Genomic DNA, 18,595 nt, shown 5'->3' on the forward strand with positions numbered 1-18,595 from the left:
ATGTATAATCAATTTTTAAATAAATGTTGCACATGTCATTAAAAGGAATGTGCATTCTCTATCCACTGAGATAGGTATAAAAATCACACACATATGTGATATATGTGTCTACTGGATCAGTATCAAATTTTCTCTATTTTTACTTACAGTTTTCCTGTTTAAATTCAGATAAATATGTTTACAAACTTCCACTGTAATTGTGGACTAGGAAAACGTGGTCAGATTATCTGCTTGGTAATTCCCTACAGTTTGCTTTTGCTTGGTTTCAGGCTGCGTTATTAGGTACAGAACATCTAACCATGATTCTATCTTCCATTTGTTATTAATATTTTGTTTTGAAGTCAATTACAACTGATTAACCCTCCTACACTAGCTCTCTTCTGATCAGTATTTCGTAGCTTATCTTTTCCTATCTTCATTATTTAGATTTTCTGTATTGGTACTCTTTTAGGTATGTTCCTAAAGCCCATTAGAGAAGGATCATACCAGTTAACCAACCAATAAACCTGACTGGATAGTCTATCTTCTAAATGTTAAGTGAGATTTGTTTTTTTTTTTTTAATTCTATTTGGGGTGGGGATAGGGTTTTCTCATTTTCCTCTTTTCCTATATTCTCCTATATTAATAGGTTTTTAAAAAAAGTTTCTTTCCCTCTGCTTTGGTCTTTGTTGTTGTTGTTTAGCTGCTATGTCATGTCCCATTCTTTTACAACTCCATGGACTATAGTCTGCCAGGCTTCTCTGTCCATGGGATTTCCCAGGCAAGAATACTGGAACAGGTTGCTAGTCCCTTCTCCAGAGGATCTTTCTGATCCAGGGATGAAACCCACGTCTCCTGCATTGGTAGGTGGATTCTTTACCACTGAGCCACCAGGGACGCTTTGGTCTAATTAAGTCCAACTACAAGTATTCAGTGTTTCTAATCCCCTTTCAAATTCTCAAATTCTGTAGAAAAATCGACAATTTTATTTTCACCCATCTGTAACTGAAATTTAACATTTCATTAACATTGCTTTACTTATGAAAATAAACATAATGAATGGATAAGAAAGCTGCGGTACATATACACAATGGAGTATTACTCAGCCATTAAAAAGAATACATTTGTATCAGTTCTAATGAGATGGATGAAACTGGAACCTATTATACAGAGTGAAGTAAGCCAGAAAGAAAAACACCAATACAGTATACTAACGCATATATATGGAATTTAGAAAGATGGTAACAATAACCCTGTGTACGAGACAGCAAAAGAGACACTGGTGTATAGATCAGTCTTATGGACTCTGTGGGAGAGGGAGAGGGTGGGGAGATTTGGGAGAATGGCATTGAAACATGTAAAAAATCATGTATGAAACGAGTCGCCAGTCCAGGTTCGATGCACGATACTGGATGCTTGGGGCTGGTGCACTGGGACGACCCAGAGGGAGGGTATGGGGAGGGAGGAGGGTTCAGGATGGGGAACACAGGTATACCTGTGGCGGATTCATTTTCGATATTTGGCAAAACTAATACAATATTGTAAAGTTTAAAAATAAAATAAAATTAAAACAAAAGAAAATAAACATACTATGAATAGTTTTTATAATGCTTCTCACACTGTCACCAGTAGAAATCATAGAAAATTTCATATTACATTTCAGTTTTAGTAGATATCTAGAGTAACTACTTACACTCAAAACCACTTTAAAATTATAGTAACTGTTAAAAGCATGGCTTGCTCACTAATTGTTAATAAACATATATGTATTTGTAAAAATATCTGATAGCTGTGTTTCAGGAATAACTGGTTTCTTTTGTAATGCTATGTGTTTTATTCTATACATTTAAAAATATTCTGGGAATGGATTTATAGGTTTCACCAAACTACCAAAGTGCTCATGGCATAAAGAAGGTTAAGGAAAAAAAACTCCAGTATATTAAAGTGTAAAACGTCTGTAGTAAATCTGTGTTCCAAGTTGCCTCCCTGGTGGCTGAGATGGCAAAGAATCTGCTGGCAATGCGGGAGATGCAGGTTCGATCCCTGTGAGAAGGGAATGGCTACCCACTCCAGTATTCTTGCCTGGAGAATTCCATGGACAGAGGAGCCTGACGGGCTATAGTCCATAGGGTCACAAAGAGTTGGACACAATTGAGTGACTAACAGTTAGATTTTGTTGGCTGTTTTGATTAATATTAAATTTTTTCATACATTCTAGAAATTTGGGGGTTGCAAGCTTCTGAGGAGGATTTTTGGTGCTGTTTTTAATTTTTTTTCCCTATATTCCCCCACAGCATCTGCTCTGTAACTTCCTCTGTTTAGGTCTCCTTTCTAAAACCAGCCCTAACGTGGCAGTTCAGAGCAGTATTACAATCGTGTCACAGAATCAGTAAGGGACTTAGTTAAATTCTCATTTATTATGGTATGTCATCCTATCTTTCTAAGCTCTCAGCTCCATGAGAGTTCAAGCAGTGGTTAGTAGAAGTCTTCTTCAGTCTCCTTTCTTAAACAAAATATCCTGACCCTAGTCCTTGGCTTCAAGCAGGGAACCAGAATCCAATCCTCTGTGGATAAGGTAGACAGAGGATAAGGTGGCCTTTGTGAATTCTAGCAGATTTCCAGGGAAAGGATAAAAATGCGTATAAACTGGTTAAATAGTTTAACCAGTTTTACAAGGAGAGTTCTAAGTATTATTTGTTTATAGCATGTAATTTTAGTTTCTTTTATCTATATTTTAATTATTTTAAACTCAGGAATGCATGTTGATTTTCATTTTACCAAAAAGTTTTAAAACCTGTGTCTAGATAATCATATACCTTTTCTCTGACTTAATATGGTAAATGAATTTAATGTTTCCTAATACTGACTAAATTGTGTGTTTAAATGAACTTCATTTGATCATGGTATAAATTTCTTTTGAACTATTTTTTAAGATATTACACCAATATTCACAAGTGAAACTTGACTTTCTTTGCATACTATGTCAATATGTCATCTTTAAAAGTTTGTTATTATCATGATAATGGTTTCAGTAAGAACTAGGACAATTACTAAAATTACTTTCTTATTTTATGAGACTGGCTGTGTAAATGCAAATTTGTTAACTCAGTTCAGAATTTAGGAAATCTTCCTTTAGGTGTGTTGGGCTCACCTCTAATACTCTGCATTTCAATACTGTGCTTGATTTTTAGTGTAGCTTTGTGACATCTCAAGGATCCAACACATGATCAGAACCAGATGGCAGTACTCCATGTCATCTCCTCTGTGCTGGCAAGAATTGCCAAGTTTTACAGAACTGAGCTGGTAGGCTGCAAATTTAATTTGCGGTTGAAATTTTAGGTTAAAAGAAGAAAAATCTCTAAAAATGCTAGTTTCATGTTTAAAAAATATTTGGAACCCCTATGGTAAAATGTTACTTTGGAAACACATTTGTACTTAAGTCATACTGTAAGTAGCAGAAAACAGACATATTGTTCAGATTCCAATGTTGGTACAGTTGCAGAAGGGTAACTTTCATGGCACATCCCACCCATGTATCAGGCAAGGGAATCGTATTTCTCACAGAGGAGTGTTACTGCTTCCACCGATGCTCAGCTTCAGTGTTCCAGAAGCTATGGCTCAGGGCAGAGAGGAACCAAAGGAAAACATACCATATGTTGCTGTTTTATGGCTTCCACAGAAAAAAGGGGACAGACAACAACTGTGTTCCTCACGTGACTGGTCCTCATGAGTTAATAAATATAAAAAAGGAAGACGGAAACGTTCAAACATAGGCTTAATTTAGAATCCCACTTTTTTGAAAATGTAAAAATGAAGGGATATGTGTCTATGTTCTACGAGGTCTCTTTTAAATCTAATGTTCCATGATTATCATCCATAAAAATGTAAATAATGAAAGACTGTCAAAGATGCCTTTGTAATACTTCTGTGATCGAAACGGCATTCTTAATTGTGTTATAGTTCTCTGTTTAGGTGCACTTTTTTCTCCCTTTCAGGCAAATTTTTTCCTCTAATAACCCCAATATAATTTCCTTAAGCAAGCAATAACTGGTTCTACTGGGTATTTCCTCCTTAGTATCTTATTCCCACAGTTTTTCTCTACAATTTTAAATGTCTTTAAAATACTCTTAATCTTCCTTATTTATATCTTATTTATTCTTAGGATTTAGAATTTACGGTTATTTTCCCTAGGATTATATTTCATTTTGTATTCTTAACAAATGATCTATTGTCTCACTGTTATGAAAAATGAGCTTTTTCTAGACACAGTATTTATCCATCATTAGCTTACGTCAAGTTTTATACACACATAACATATACAGAGGCATAGCCTACAACTATGTTTTAATTCATTAAGGTAGAGGACTCTACTTTCAAGACCAAGATTATGGGCTAGATATCCAAGTGAATTATAGTAAGTCTGTTTATTTGTCTCATTGCCAAAGATTATATTCTTGATTCTAATAAACTATTCTGCAGATATGTAGCTTTTGTTAAAAAATTGCCTAGAAGAATATGGATGGCTCAGCACAAATTCATTATCACCATTAGAAAATATTCAAAACACATGCCCTAATAGAAGGGGAAGAATGGGCCATTATTCTTCCCCTCAAGACGGTAATGATAAATACAATTTATTTTCTAAAAATCATCTTTTTATACTGCATGTTAAGTGATGATATTTGGAAAGCGGATTTATATTTTGTAATAAAACATCAAACAATAATACAAGGAGGTATCAAAATTACCTTATAGTAATGATTTCCCCTGGGTTTGCCCTTATGAACCAGCTACAGTTGATTCTGGCAGGATATTCAGAAGGCCAGCCTGGGCTCGTGATTATTCCACTCGGTGCTCGAATCTGTTCTGGAGTTTCTCCACAGGCTGGAAGATAATCAAAGCAATCTTAGAAAACTGTTGTATTTTAAATAAAGCATTAAGTAAATTAGTATTTATTAAAAAGAAACATATCAGATGTCAAATCATATACAATAAATACGGTATGGCCAACCTTAAAAACTTTCATTATTCTAATTAGATTGTTTTCTTTCCTTTTAGTCAAATTATCTTATCCTAATCAAGTATAAAGTCTTGCGGAGGTGTGGAACTTTTCAATTTGGATCTCTGCACACAATTTAAGAGTCAAGACTGCTAGCTTTAGCCATGGAGATCAACTGGTACATCCATCCATCTATCTTTTTCCCAAGATTCACCTTTTAAATTTATTATAACTACCTAAAAATCAGCTTTACTGAACTACTTTTTGGATACTTAAAAAAATCATATAAATATAGTCTTCTGAACAAAATAATTAAAGGAAAGCACATATAAACACAACAGTAAGATGCTGAGTTGTTAAAGTGGGTAGATGATTAGATAAAAGCAGCAAAACATTACTTCAAAGTAGTTCTTTAATTCATTCCAGGAATACTTCCAAACTTTATTACAAAGTCATAAATGATTCCTAAATTATTTTAAAAATAAAGGCTTGAAATAGTCAGTGATTAAAGTTATCATTATGTGGTTAGATATCTAAATATCTTAGAAGAAACGGAGAATAAATTCAAACTACTACCAGCACTTTGCCTGCATGATACTGTCACCCTGCTTATTTAACTTATATACAGAGTACATCATACAAAATGCCGGGCTGGATGAAAAACAAGCTGGAATCAAGATTGCTGGGAGAAATATCAATAACCACAGATAGGCAGATGACACCACACTTACGTAAGAAAACGAAGAACTAAAGAGCCTCTTGATGAAAGTGAAAGAGGAGAGTGAAAAAGTTGGCTTAAAACTCAACATTCAGAAAACGAAGATCATGGCATCAAGTTCCATCACTTCATGGCAAATAGATGGGGAAACAATGGAAACAGTGATAGATTTTATTTTGGGGGGCTCCAAAATCACTGCAGATGGTGACTGCAGCTGTGAAATTGAAAGATGCTTCCTCCTGGGAAGAAAAGTTTTGACCAACCTAGATAGCATATTAAAAAGCAGAGACATTACTTTGACAACAAAGGTCCGTCTAGTCAAAGCTATGGTTTTTCCAGTAGCCATGTATGGATTGTGAGAGTTGGACTATAAAGAAAGCTGAGCACCTAAGAATTGATGCTTTTGAACTATGGTGTTGGAGAAGACTCTTGAGAGTCCCTTGGACTGCAAGGATATCCAACCAGTCTATCCTAAAGGAAATCAGTCAAATATTCATTGGAAGGACTGATGCTGAAGTTGAAACTCCAATACTTTGGCCACATGATGTGAAGAACTGACTCCCTGGAAAAGACCCTGATGCTGGGAAAGATTGAAGGCAGGAGAGAAGGGGACGACAGAGGATGAGATGGTTGGATGGCATCACTGACGTGAGGGACATGAGTTTGAGCAAGCTCCAGGAGTCGATGATGGACAAGGGAAGCCTGACGTGCTGCAGTCTACGGGGTTGCAAAGTATTGGACACGACTGAGCGACTGAACTGAACTGATTCTCCCTTCATTATCTTGAACGCTCACAGTTCACATTTTAACAATCCAGAATTCAGCTAATAATCCCAGAATTTAGTCTCCCTCAAGAGTCACAGGCTAAAAAAAAGAAAAATGCAATCAATGTTTAAACCTTCAGTAAAATTTAAAATCTTGGAATCTCTTATTTGATACAACTCTGACAGACCAGACTATCTAATTTTTAAAGTAAGAGCAGATAAAAAGGAGCAAATTACAATTGGGAAAGTAGCTGCCAAAATGACCATTTTTTTTGGTGTGTCTATGTAATAGAGGTTATGGTCTGTTCAATTTAGGTTAAGTATGCTTGCTAAGGAGTAATTTTACAAAGTTTTTATCCATAATGGTCAACATATGGCAAACTATATTGCTCAGAGAGTCAATACTTATTTCAATAGAATTAGCCATTCCCTGCAGAAAACATGCAATCAAGGTTTTAAACCTCTGCAGGTTCATGCCTAAAATGCATCTAGTTTGAAATTAGGGTATACTGCCAAAGGGATCTTGTTTTTAATCACTTTTCGAACACAGAGATTCATGGCATGAAAATACAGGTATACAATACATTGATATATTATATATATATTAATTAATATATACATAATAATATATATATAATAATCTAGCATACATCTTATTGCCCACACACAAAGTTTCCACTTGTTTTTGCTTTCCCCTTACCAAAAAAATACTTTGGTATTTTACAAAAAGACTGTGTTTATCCAAATGCGATTCTATTTGGGGCTTATTAACACTGAAGTATTAATAAAGCAAGGCAAACCATTCAATATCACAGTAATCCAAGTCTATTCCCCAACCAGTAATGCTGAAGAAGCTGAACGGTTCTATGAAGACCTACAAGACCTTCTAGAACTAACACCCAAAAAAGATGTCCTTTTCATTACAGGAGACTAGAATGCAAAATCAAGAAGTCAAGAGATATCTGGAGTAACAGGCAAATTTGGCCTTGGAATACAAAATGAAGCGGGGCAAAGGCTATAACAGAGTTTTGCCAAGAGAACACACGGGTCATAGCAAACACCTTCCAACAACAAGAGAAGATTCTAAACATGGACATCACAAGATGGTCAATACCAAAATCAGACTGATTATATTCTTTGCAGCCAAAGATGGAGAAGCTCTACACAGCCGGCAAAAACAAAACTGGGAGCTGATTCTGGCTCAGATCATGAACTCTTTATTGCCAAATTCAGACTAAATTGAATGGCACCCCACTCCAGTACTCTTGCCTGGAAAATCCCATGGACGGAGGAGCCTGGTAGGCTGCAGGTCCCTGGGGTCGCTCTGAGTCGGACACGACTGAGTGACTTCACTTTCACTTTTCACTTTCATGCATTGGAGGAGGAAATGGCAACCCCCTCCAGTATTCTTGCCTGGAGAATCCCAGGGATGGAGGAGCCTGGTGGGCTGTCGCCTATGGGGTCACACAGAGTCGGACACGACTGAAGTGACTTAGCAGCAGCAGCAGGGAAAACCACTAGACCATTCAGGTATGACCTAAATCAAATCCCTTATGATTATACACTGGAAGTGAGAAATAGATTTAAAGGATTAGATTTGATAGAGTGCCTGAAGAACTATGGACAGAGGTTTGTGACACTGTATAGGAGGCAATGATCAAGATCATCCCCAAGAAAAAGAAATGCAAAAAGGCAAAATGGTTGTCTGAGGAGGCCTTACAAACAGCTGAGAAAAGAAGAGAAGTGAAAGGCAAAGGCAAAAAGGAAAGGTATACCCATTTGAATGCAGAGTTCCAAAGAATAGTGAGGAAAGACAAGAAAGTCTTCCTCAGTGATCAGTGCAGTGAAACAGAGAAAAACAACAGAATGGAAAAGACTACTGATCTCTTTAAGAAAATTAAAGATACCAAGCAGAGACATTACTTTGCCAACAAAGGTTCGTCTAGTCAAGGCTATGGTTTTTCCAGTAGTCATGTATGGATATGAGAGTTGGACTGTGAAGAGAGCTGAGTGCCAAAGAATTGATGCTTTTGAACTGTGGTGCTAGAGAAGACTCTTGAGAGTCCCTTGGACTGCAAGGAGATCCAACCAGTCCATTCTAAAAGAGATCAGCCCTGGGATTTCTTTGGAAGGACTGATGCTAAAGCTGAAACTCCAGTACTTTAGCCACCTCATGCGAAGAGTTGACTCACTGGAAAAGACTCTGATGCTGGGAGGGATTGGGGGCAGGAGGAGAAGGGGACGACAGAGGATGAGATGGCTGGATGGCATCACCGACTCGATGGATGTGAGTTTGAGTGAACTCCGGGAGTTGGTGATGGACAGGGAGGCCTGGTGTGCTGCAATTCATGGGGTTGCAAAGAGTCGGACATGACTGAGCGACTGAACTGAACTGAACTGAAGGGAACATTTAATGCAAAGATGGGCACAATAAACGACAGAAATGGTATGGACCTAACAGAAGCAGAAGCTATTAAGAGGTGGTAAGAATAGTCAGAACTATACAGAAAAGATCTTCATGACCTAGATAATCATGTTGGTGTGATCACTCATCTAGAGCCAGACATCCTTGAATGTGAAGTCAAGTGGGCTTTAGGAAGCATCACTGCGAACAAAGCTAGTGGAGGTGATGCAATTCCAGTTGAGCTATTTCAAATCCTCAAAGATGATGCTGTGAAAATGCTGCACTCAATATGCCAGCAAATTTGGAAAACTCAGCAGTGGCCACAGGACTGGAAAAGGTCAGTTTTCATTCCAATCCAAAGAAGGCAATGCCAAAGAATGTTCAAACTACTGCACAACTGCACTCATCTCACACGCAAGCAAAGTAATGCTGAAAATTCTCCAAGCCAGGCTTCAACAGTATGGGAACCGTGAACTTCCAGATGTTCAAGGTGGTTTTAGAAAAGCCAGAGGAACCAGAGATCAAACTGCCAACATCCCTGGATCATCAAAAAAGAAAGAGAGTTCCAGAAAAACATCTACTTCGGCTTTATTGACTATGCCAAAGCCTTTGACTGTGTGGATCACAATAAACTGTGGAAAATTCTGAAAGAGATGGCAATACCAGACCACCTGCCTGTCTCTTGAGAAATCTGTGTGCAGGTCAAGAAGCAACAGTTAGAACTGGCCATGGAACAACAGACTGGTTCCAAATAGGAAAAGGAGTATGTCAAGGCTGTGTATTGTGACCCTGCTTATTTAACTTATATGCAGAGTACATCATGAGAAATGCTGGGCTGGAGGAAGCACAAGCTGGAATCAAGTTTGCCTGGAGAAATATCAATAACCTCAGACGTGCAGATGACACCACCCTAATGACAGAAAGTGAAGAAGAACTAAAGAGCCTCTTGATGAAAGTGAAAGAAGAGAGTGAAAAAGCAGGCTTTAAACTCAATATTCAGAAAACTAAGATCATGGCATCTGGTCCAATCACTTCATGGCAAACAGATGGGGAAAAAATGGAAACAGTGACAGACTTTATTTTTGGGGGCTCCCAAATCACCACAGATGATGACTGCAGCCATGAAATTAAAAGATGCTTACTCCTTGGAAGGAAAGTTATGACCAACCTAGACGGCACATTAAAAAGCAGAGATATTACTTTGCCAACAAAGGTCCGTCTAGTCAAAGTTATGGTTTTTCCAGTAGTCATGAATGGATTGTGAGAGTTGGACTATAAAGAAAGCTGAGCACCCAAGAATTGATGCTTTTTAACTGTGGTGTTGGACAGGACTCTTGAGAGTCCCTTGGACTGCAAGGAGATCCAACCAGTCCATCCTAAAGGAAATCAGTCCAAAATATTCATTGGAAGGACTGATGCTGAAACTCCGATACTTTGGCCACTTGATGTGAAGAAGTGACTCCTTGGAAAAGACCCTGATGCTGGGTAAGATTGAAGGCGGTAGGAGAAGGGGACTACAGAGAATGAGATATGGTTGGAATGGAATCACCAATTCAATGGACGTTGAGTTTGAGCAAGTTCTGGGAGTTGGTGATGGACAGCAAAGACTGGCGTGCTGCAGTCCATGGGGTCACAAAGAGTTGGACACGACTGAGCAACTGAACTGAACTGACTGAATACTGAAGTGCCAGAATTTTGTTTCCATCCTTGTTCTAATGAGTTATCATCTCAGCAATTAATGAAAAGATGCTCTAAGTCATTTATAAGCCCTTTTTCCTTTCTTCACTCTCTTGCCAAAGCATTTTGTAGCAGTATATTGAAGAAATTCTTAAGTTCATGAAGATACAAACATACAAATAAACTAGCAAAAACTATTATCATGTCTCCCCCAGGATACTGTAAACTGTTCATTTTTATGAAAAGATTCATTTACGTTAAAGAGAATAATACAATTTTACGTTAAACTAACACTGTAATGGCATGTAAGTACTCAAATACTTATCAGCTGATCTAACAGTTCTGGGACACATCCAAAAACCAGGTGGGAATAACCTATGATAAAGCAAATAACTCCTAACCTTTAAATAAACTGAGCTGGAGAGACTAGTTATAGAGCAAAACAGGAAAGAATTTTATTACATTTTTGTTTTATTAGATTACGCTTAAAAAGTTTTCCCTCAAATACCTGAGAAACCCATAGGTGGTGCTCTTATACCAAAAACTAAAGAAATTATGATCTGGCATGGATGATCAAAAATACTGTTGTGAATATTTTATTTTCATACAACTGACAAAGGATAGACACAACATTCATAAATAAGAGCAGTTATTTTAATATTCAGTATTTAACATTCTAATTCACTTAATACTTCTATAACATTATTTAATATTTCTACCTGATCACAAATTAAATTTTCTCTCTTAATTGGCTATGAATATATATTTTGATTAAATTTTGCAACATGACTGAGTCTGGCATTTTGTTTTAGATTCAGCCAGTGGCTTTTTACCAACATCTTTATACATATAATACACTGGACATGCAGATTAATATACTCTAGCACAATCACAATTTATCCCTTTCTATGTATGAGGAAGAACACATTTAAATGCTCAAAGAATACGACAAACATTAGAAATCAAAAGAAAATCCCCCTCCCTTTTGAGCTTAGAGTTTGCCTATATATACCGGTAGGTTTGGAATCAGAAGACTAAGGTGCCATCCGTTCTATCTGCCACTATGGGCTCTGCCATGGTATAAACGACTAAACCTTTTAAAGACTTGGTTTCCTCATGTGTTAAAATAAGCAGTTGCTATTTGAATAATCTCTAAGGCCTATTTCAGCCCTAAATCATGCCCCTCTTTCATCATCATAACATATTTCTACTATATTTCTGATACTTATCAGGATGCATTGGTAAATTTTTTTGCTGCATCACTTTGCACTGTCTTTTTGACCCACTGAGATCACATTTTCATATTCTTACCTTAACCCCATCAAAACTGTGTTAGCAAGCAAAGGCCACCACCGAATCAAATGTCCCCTCACTCTCCATGGTGCCTGATTTCTTCAGGCCACCTGACAGTGATCTTTTTCCTCTTGGTCCCGTACTACCTTGACTTTGCTGACATCACTCTTTTAGTTCTCCTAATTCAGACTCTTCTGGGACTGTTCTCAGACTGGATCCTTCTTCCTCAGCCAGCTCCTGATATACTGATGTCATGGTTCATTCCAAAGTTTTATGCTCTTCTCTCTCTCTATGGGAGATCTCATTCATGCCTACATCTCCACCTACGATCTACAGTTGACAAGTTAAAAAATCTCTAACCCAGAGACTCTGCATAATCAAAGGTCCACTGGACATCACAAATTCAATATCATCAGAACTGTGCGTTTCTCAAATCCTTCTCTTGATTTTAAATTCTGAATTGTTATTATCATAGATATCGTAGATATTTGGGAAAAACAATAGTCATTTCACCTAATTCAAGTAAAAAGTAGACTTACTTTAAGAATATCACAGGCAATCTCACTGACTTCTTAAGTGTAGGAAATAAAACTCACAGCAACTAAAACTAGAAATCTCAAAGTCACAACCTGAGGCTGCCTTCATCACCTCTTAAAAGGCCTACTCTGTCTCCTATATGTCTGTCCCAATCTTCCAACTGGCTTTCAGAGTCTTCTACTTTTCCATTATTTTTCAGTATCTTATAATGACTTCTCATTCCCAACTTATCATAACACGTCAGTTTAAGTATCTACCATCAACTGTAATCTCATTGTTTTCTTATTTTGCTATATTTATACTATTGTTCATTTTATATTTTACCCTTTTACATATAAGATTTGAGGTGACTTACTATCACAATCAATTTGATAGTACTTTAGCATCTACTTCCTCACTTGTAAATGGGGATTAAAACACTACCTACCACATAACAGTGCTGCAAGAAATAAATACAACTATTTTGGTAAGGAGATTAGCCCACTGTTTGGATTACAGCAACCTGCTGATACATAACATCACATGATAGACCAAAGCAGACTGGTTGGCAGTAATGCCTGGAATGTCATACTGAGATGATTATTAAGGCAGTGGCCAGGCTAAATGTGAAAGAGGGCAGTGATTGTTCATTTAATGTATGCTGGGCACTACCATGTTCTGGAAAGAATGTAAAATTATGCCATAACTAACTGGGTATCTGACATGAGTTGGGATATACACTCACAAAATGTTGCTTTAGGGAATGAATTTTTGTTTGTTTGTTTTAAACAAAATTTGTATACAGTTCTGCTAGTTTAAACGTCTTTCTAGATTTTTGACTATACTCCAATCTACAATGTACCAAACCTAATCTTCTTTTACTTCCATTTTTTATACCCATATCATCTCTATTGCTTACACAGTTATTTTAGCTAATATCTGATTATTTCTTCAATAGAGTTAGTATATATATAACTGGCAAACAGAGAAATCTCATCAGTATAATGCAAAGTTGTGAAAGATCTTATTCCCAGCATGTGAATGATGTCAAGTAACCAGGAGCAGGAGAAAACCCCTAGCAAGTAACTTCTTTTATTGCAAGAAGTGCTTACTTTTACTGTTTTAAAGAACTGCTATACAGAGTGAAGTAAGCCAGAAAGAAAAACACCAATACAGTATACTAACGCATATATATGCAATTTAGAAAGATGGTAACGATAACCCTGTATGCGAGACAGCAAAAAAGACACAAATGTATAGAACAGTCTTTTAGACTCTGTGGCAGAGGGAAAGGTGGGATGATTTGGGAGAATGGCACTGAAACATGTATAATATCATATAAGAAACGAATCACCAGTCTAGGTTCGATGCAGGATACAGGATGCTTGGGGCTGGTGCACTGGGATGACCCAGAGGGATGGTATGGGGAGGGAAGTGGGAGGGGGGTTCAGGATGGGGAACACATGTACACCCGTGGCAGAGTCATGTTGATGTATGGCAAAACCAATACAATATTGTAAAGTAATTAGCCTTCAATTAAAATTAAAAAAAAAGAACTGCTAGACTTTCCTCTGTATCAAGACATCTTGGGAGGCAGCAAGTATAGATGGAGATGTGAACACCTTTCCCCACTATCAAAATAAAACAGAACACCTTAATTGATGAAGGGTATCTCTGAATTATGTTTTTAGTTTTGATTAAACTGGTCTCCATTAGAAGAAGCACGTATCTTCAACGAGGAAGTCTGAACTTCAGAGTATGTGGCTGCAAAGTATGGACCGAGTCTAGGTGTAACTGTCAGGAGATATTTGTCCTGGCATTTGGAGCAACATTTTATTTGTTAGGGCTGTACTTACAGAGTTATGTAGTTGTAAGCAATCTGTACCAAAACTACCTTTCTCATAAGCCCTGTTAGTTTAGTGTTCAGTTTTACAGAATATGAGATTTTCCAGCAACACATGGCATTTGGGCCAAGAATGACTATATTTTAGCCTTTGTTCATTTTGCTTTCTTAATATATCTCTTAATACAACAGAAGAGTCCAAAATGCACTACCTGGATGCAATCTCAAAAACGACACAACGATCTCTGTTTGTTTCCAAGGCAAACCATTCAACATCACGGTACTCCAAGCCTATGCCCCAACCAGTAACGTTGAAGAAGCTGAAGTTGAACGGTTCTATGAAGAACTACAAGATGTTTTAGAACTAACACCCAAAAAAGATGTCCTTTTCATTATAGGGGACTGGAATGCAAAAGTAGGAAGTCAAGAAACACCTGGAGTAACAGGCAAATTTGGCCTTGGAGTACAGAATGAAGCAGGGCAAAGGCTAATAGAGTTTTGCCAAGAGAACGCACTGGTCATAACAAACACCCTCTTCCAACAACACAAGAGAAGACTACACATGGACATCACCAGATGGTCAACACCGATATCAGATTGATTATATTCTTTGCAGCCAAAGATGGAGAAGCTCTATACAGTCAGCAAAAACAAGACCAGGAGCTGACTGTGGCTCAGATCATGAACTCCTTACTGCCAAATTCAGACTTAAATTGAAGAAAGTAGGGAAAACGCCAGACCATTCAGGTATGACCTAAATCAAATCCCTTATGATTATACAGTGGAAGTGAGAAATAGATTTAAGAGACTAGATCTGATAGACAGAGTGCCTGATGAACTATGGACTGAGGTTTGTGACATTGTACAGGAGACAGGGATTAAGACCATCCCCATGGAAAAGAAATGCAAAAAAGTGATATGACTGTCTGAGGAGGCCTTACAAATAGCTGTGAAAAGAAGAGAAGCGAAAAGCAAAGGAGGAAAGGAAAGATATAAGCATCTGAATGCAGAGTTCCAAAGAATAGCAAGGAGAGATAAGAAAGCCTTCCTCAGCAATCAATGCAAAGAAGTAGAGGCAAACAACAGAATGGGAAAGATTAGAGATCTCTTCAAGAAAATCAGAGATACCAAGGGAACATTTCATGCAAAGATGGGCTTGATAAAGGACAGAAATGGTATGGACCTAACAGAAGCAGAAGATATTAAGAAGAGGTGGCAAGAATACACAGAAGAACTGTACAAAAAAAATCTTCATGACCCAGATAATCACGATGGTGTGATCACTGACCTAGAGCCAGACATCCTGGAATGTGAAGTCAAGTGGGCCTTAGAAAGTATCACTATGTACAAAGCTAGTGGAGGTGATGGTATTCCAGTTGAGCTGTTTCAAATCCTGAAAGATGATGCTGTGAAAGTGCTGCACTCAATATGCCAGCAAATTTGGAAAACTCAGCAGTGGCCACGGGACTGGAAAACATCAGTTTTCATTCCAATCCCAAAGAAAGGTAATGCCAGAGAATGCTCAAACTACCGCACAATTGCACTCATCTCACATGCTAGTAAAGTAATGCTGAAAATTCTCCAAGCCAGGCTTCAGCAGTAAGTGAACCGTGAACTTCCAGATGTTCAAGCTGGTTTTAGAAAAGGCAGAGGAACCAGCGATCAAACTGCCAACATCCGTTGGATCATAGAAAAAGCAAGAGAATTCCAGAAAAACATCTATTTCTGCTTTATTGACTATGCCAAAGCCTTTGACTGTGCAGATCACAATAAACTGTGGGAAATTCTGAAAGAGATGGGAATACCAGACCACCTGACCTGCCTCTTGAGAAATCTGTATGCAGGTCAGGAAGCAACAGTTAGAACTGGACATGGAACAACAGACTGGTTCCAAATAGGAAAAGGAGTACGTCAAGGCTGTATACTGTCACCCTGCTTATTTAACTTATATCCAGAGTACATTATGAGAAACGCCGGGCTAGAAGAAACACAAGCTGGAATCAAGATTGCCAGGAGAAATATCAATAACCTCAGATATGCAGATGATACCACCCTTATGGCAGAAAGTGAAGAGGAACTCAAAAGCCTCTTGATGAAAGTGAAAGAGGAGAGTGAAAAAGTTGGCTTAAAGTTCAACATTCAGAAAGCTAAGATCATGGCATCTGGTCCCATCACTTCATGGCAAATAGATGGGGAAACAGTGGAAACAGTGAGAGACTTTATTTTTGGGGGCTCCAAAATCACTGCATATGGTGATTGCAGCTACGAAATTAAAAGACGCTTGCTCCTTGGAAGGAAAGTTATGACCAACCTAAATAGTATACTCAAAAGCAGAGACATTACTTTGCCAACAAAGGTCTGTCTAGTCAAGGCTATGGTTTTTCCAGTGGTCATGTATGGATGTGAGACTGGATGTGAAGAAAGCTGAGAGCCGAAGAATTGATGCTTGTGAACTGGGGTGCTGGAGAAGACTCTTGAGAGTCCCTTGGACTGTAAGGAGGTCCAACCTGTCCATCCTAAAGGAAATCAGTCCTGGGTGTTCATTGGAAGGACTTATGCTGAAGCTGAAACTCCAGTACTTTGGCCACCTAATGTGTAAAGCTGACTCATTTGAAAAGACCCTGATGCTGGGAGGGATTGTGGGCAGGAGGAGAAGGGGACGACAGAGGATGAGATGGCTGGATGGCATCACCATCTCGACAGACACGAGTCTGAATGAACTCTGGGAGTTGGTGATGGACAGGGAGGTCTGGCCTGCTGCGATTCATGGGGTCGCAAAGAGTCAGACGAGACTGAACTGAACTGAATAATCAGTGTCAAGTTTTTGTTCTCAGAACAGAAATACCTTAAAAAAATCTATTTAATTTACTTTAGTCAGTATCTTCAGATATAAACAAGTATTCAAGTATTTTGGGTGATGATAATATATATCTCTCGTTTTGATAGATTTCCCATAACTCAAAATAGAAGCTCCCAAATTAAGATTTCCAAATGTTCATTCAAAAAGTTAGCAACTTTCAACTCCCAGAGCGTCTTCTTCATAGAATGCAGTGATTAGAGTAAGTATTAGTCACTCATTCGTGTCCAACTCTTTGTGATCCCATGGACTGTAGCCCGCCAGGGTCCCCTGTTCATGGGATTTTCCAGGCAAGAATACTGGAGTGAGTTGCCATTTTCTTCACCAGGGATTGAACCCAGGTCCTGCACCACAGGTAGACTCTTATCGTCTGAGCCGCCAAGGAAGCCTCTGGTTATCTGATTAGTTCCCCTAAAGCCTATTTCATTTGTACATTTGGAATGAAAAAAGAAAATAGCATTATCACAATGCTAGTGGTTAAAAGGCATTAAAGGCTAAATTAAAGAATACACTTTTTAATTGATTGCATACGTTTTCAATTAAGAGAAGGAGAATTAACTGAAAAGTAAATAGGTAGAGATTCTTTGATGGCATTCTTAATAAAATTTTGATAATTTCTAGGTTTAAAATACAAAGATCTCACTGTAGAATTGAGAAAACAGGGCAAAACTAACTGAGAAACACTCAAGACTTCTTCATGCTTATTCTGATACTAGTTCAATAATCCCACAGAAAAAGCAGGTAACTATGATTTTAAAATTAGATTTGTACACCATACCTATTATCTTTAAAGTAACCATTTATAGAATAGAAACTGTGCAAACAACCACTATTTTAGAGGCCACATGGGAGAGAAGAGGACGATTTCAAAATATTTTATGGTTTTTAAGACCTGAAAAAAAGACACACGGAAAGAAATTTACAGTTCTACTTGTAAGGGAAAAAGTACAATTTCCTGTTCCACAGATGAAGAATGGGGTTTCTTTTCAAAACTGACAAGGGGTTTTGGCGCTTTGTGACTAAAGGTGATATGAAATCTTTGTGCCTTTTGTTTTAACAAATTACAAAGCTGAAATTCAAGTAAAAATCAGCTGTGCTTACTGGCCACCTTAAGTACATGAGATACATACGAAAAACACAAAAGAAAATGAAGAAAATTAATGTTCTCATGGACACTGAAGCTTTGTAAAAATGAATTATGATTATTAACTGAATTCAAGAAGCATATAAATAGTTATGAGAGCATACAAGACGTATTTCTGTTCAGTTGCTCAGCCTGTTCAACTCTTTGAGACCCCATGAACTGCAGCCTGCCAGGCTCCTCTGTCCATGGGATTTCCCAGGCAAGAACACTGGAGTACACTGCCATTTTCTTCTCCAGGGGATCTTCTCGACCCAGGGATCGAACCCACTTTTCCTGCATTGGCAGGCAGATTCTTTACCACTGAGCCACCCGGGAAGACCTTGCATACAAGACAATATAGTCCCACATGACATAGTGTGTATTTATAAACAATGTGTCATAAGGCATAGGGTATTATTAAA

The 18,595-nt window shown here is 37.9% G+C and overlaps 1 protein-coding gene across 2 annotated transcripts in view; it reads right to left on the minus strand.

The window, feature by feature from the left end:
- The window catches only part of LRP12 (LDL receptor related protein 12), a 90,015-nt gene that overhangs the window by 16,570 nt on the left and 54,850 nt on the right, over nt 1–18,595 (minus strand). For both annotated transcript variants that reach the window (XM_005894616.2, XM_005894615.2), the window contains one exon: nt 4,728–4,863. In XM_005894616.2, the coding sequence (XP_005894678.1) occupies nt 4,728–4,863 (136 nt within the window). The remainder of the gene's footprint in view (nt 1–4,727; nt 4,864–18,595) is intronic.

The sequence above is a fragment of the Bos mutus genome, chromosome 14 (genome assembly GCF_027580195.1).
Source record: "Bos mutus isolate GX-2022 chromosome 14, NWIPB_WYAK_1.1, whole genome shotgun sequence".
NCBI lineage: Eukaryota > Metazoa > Chordata > Mammalia > Artiodactyla > Bovidae > Bos > Bos mutus.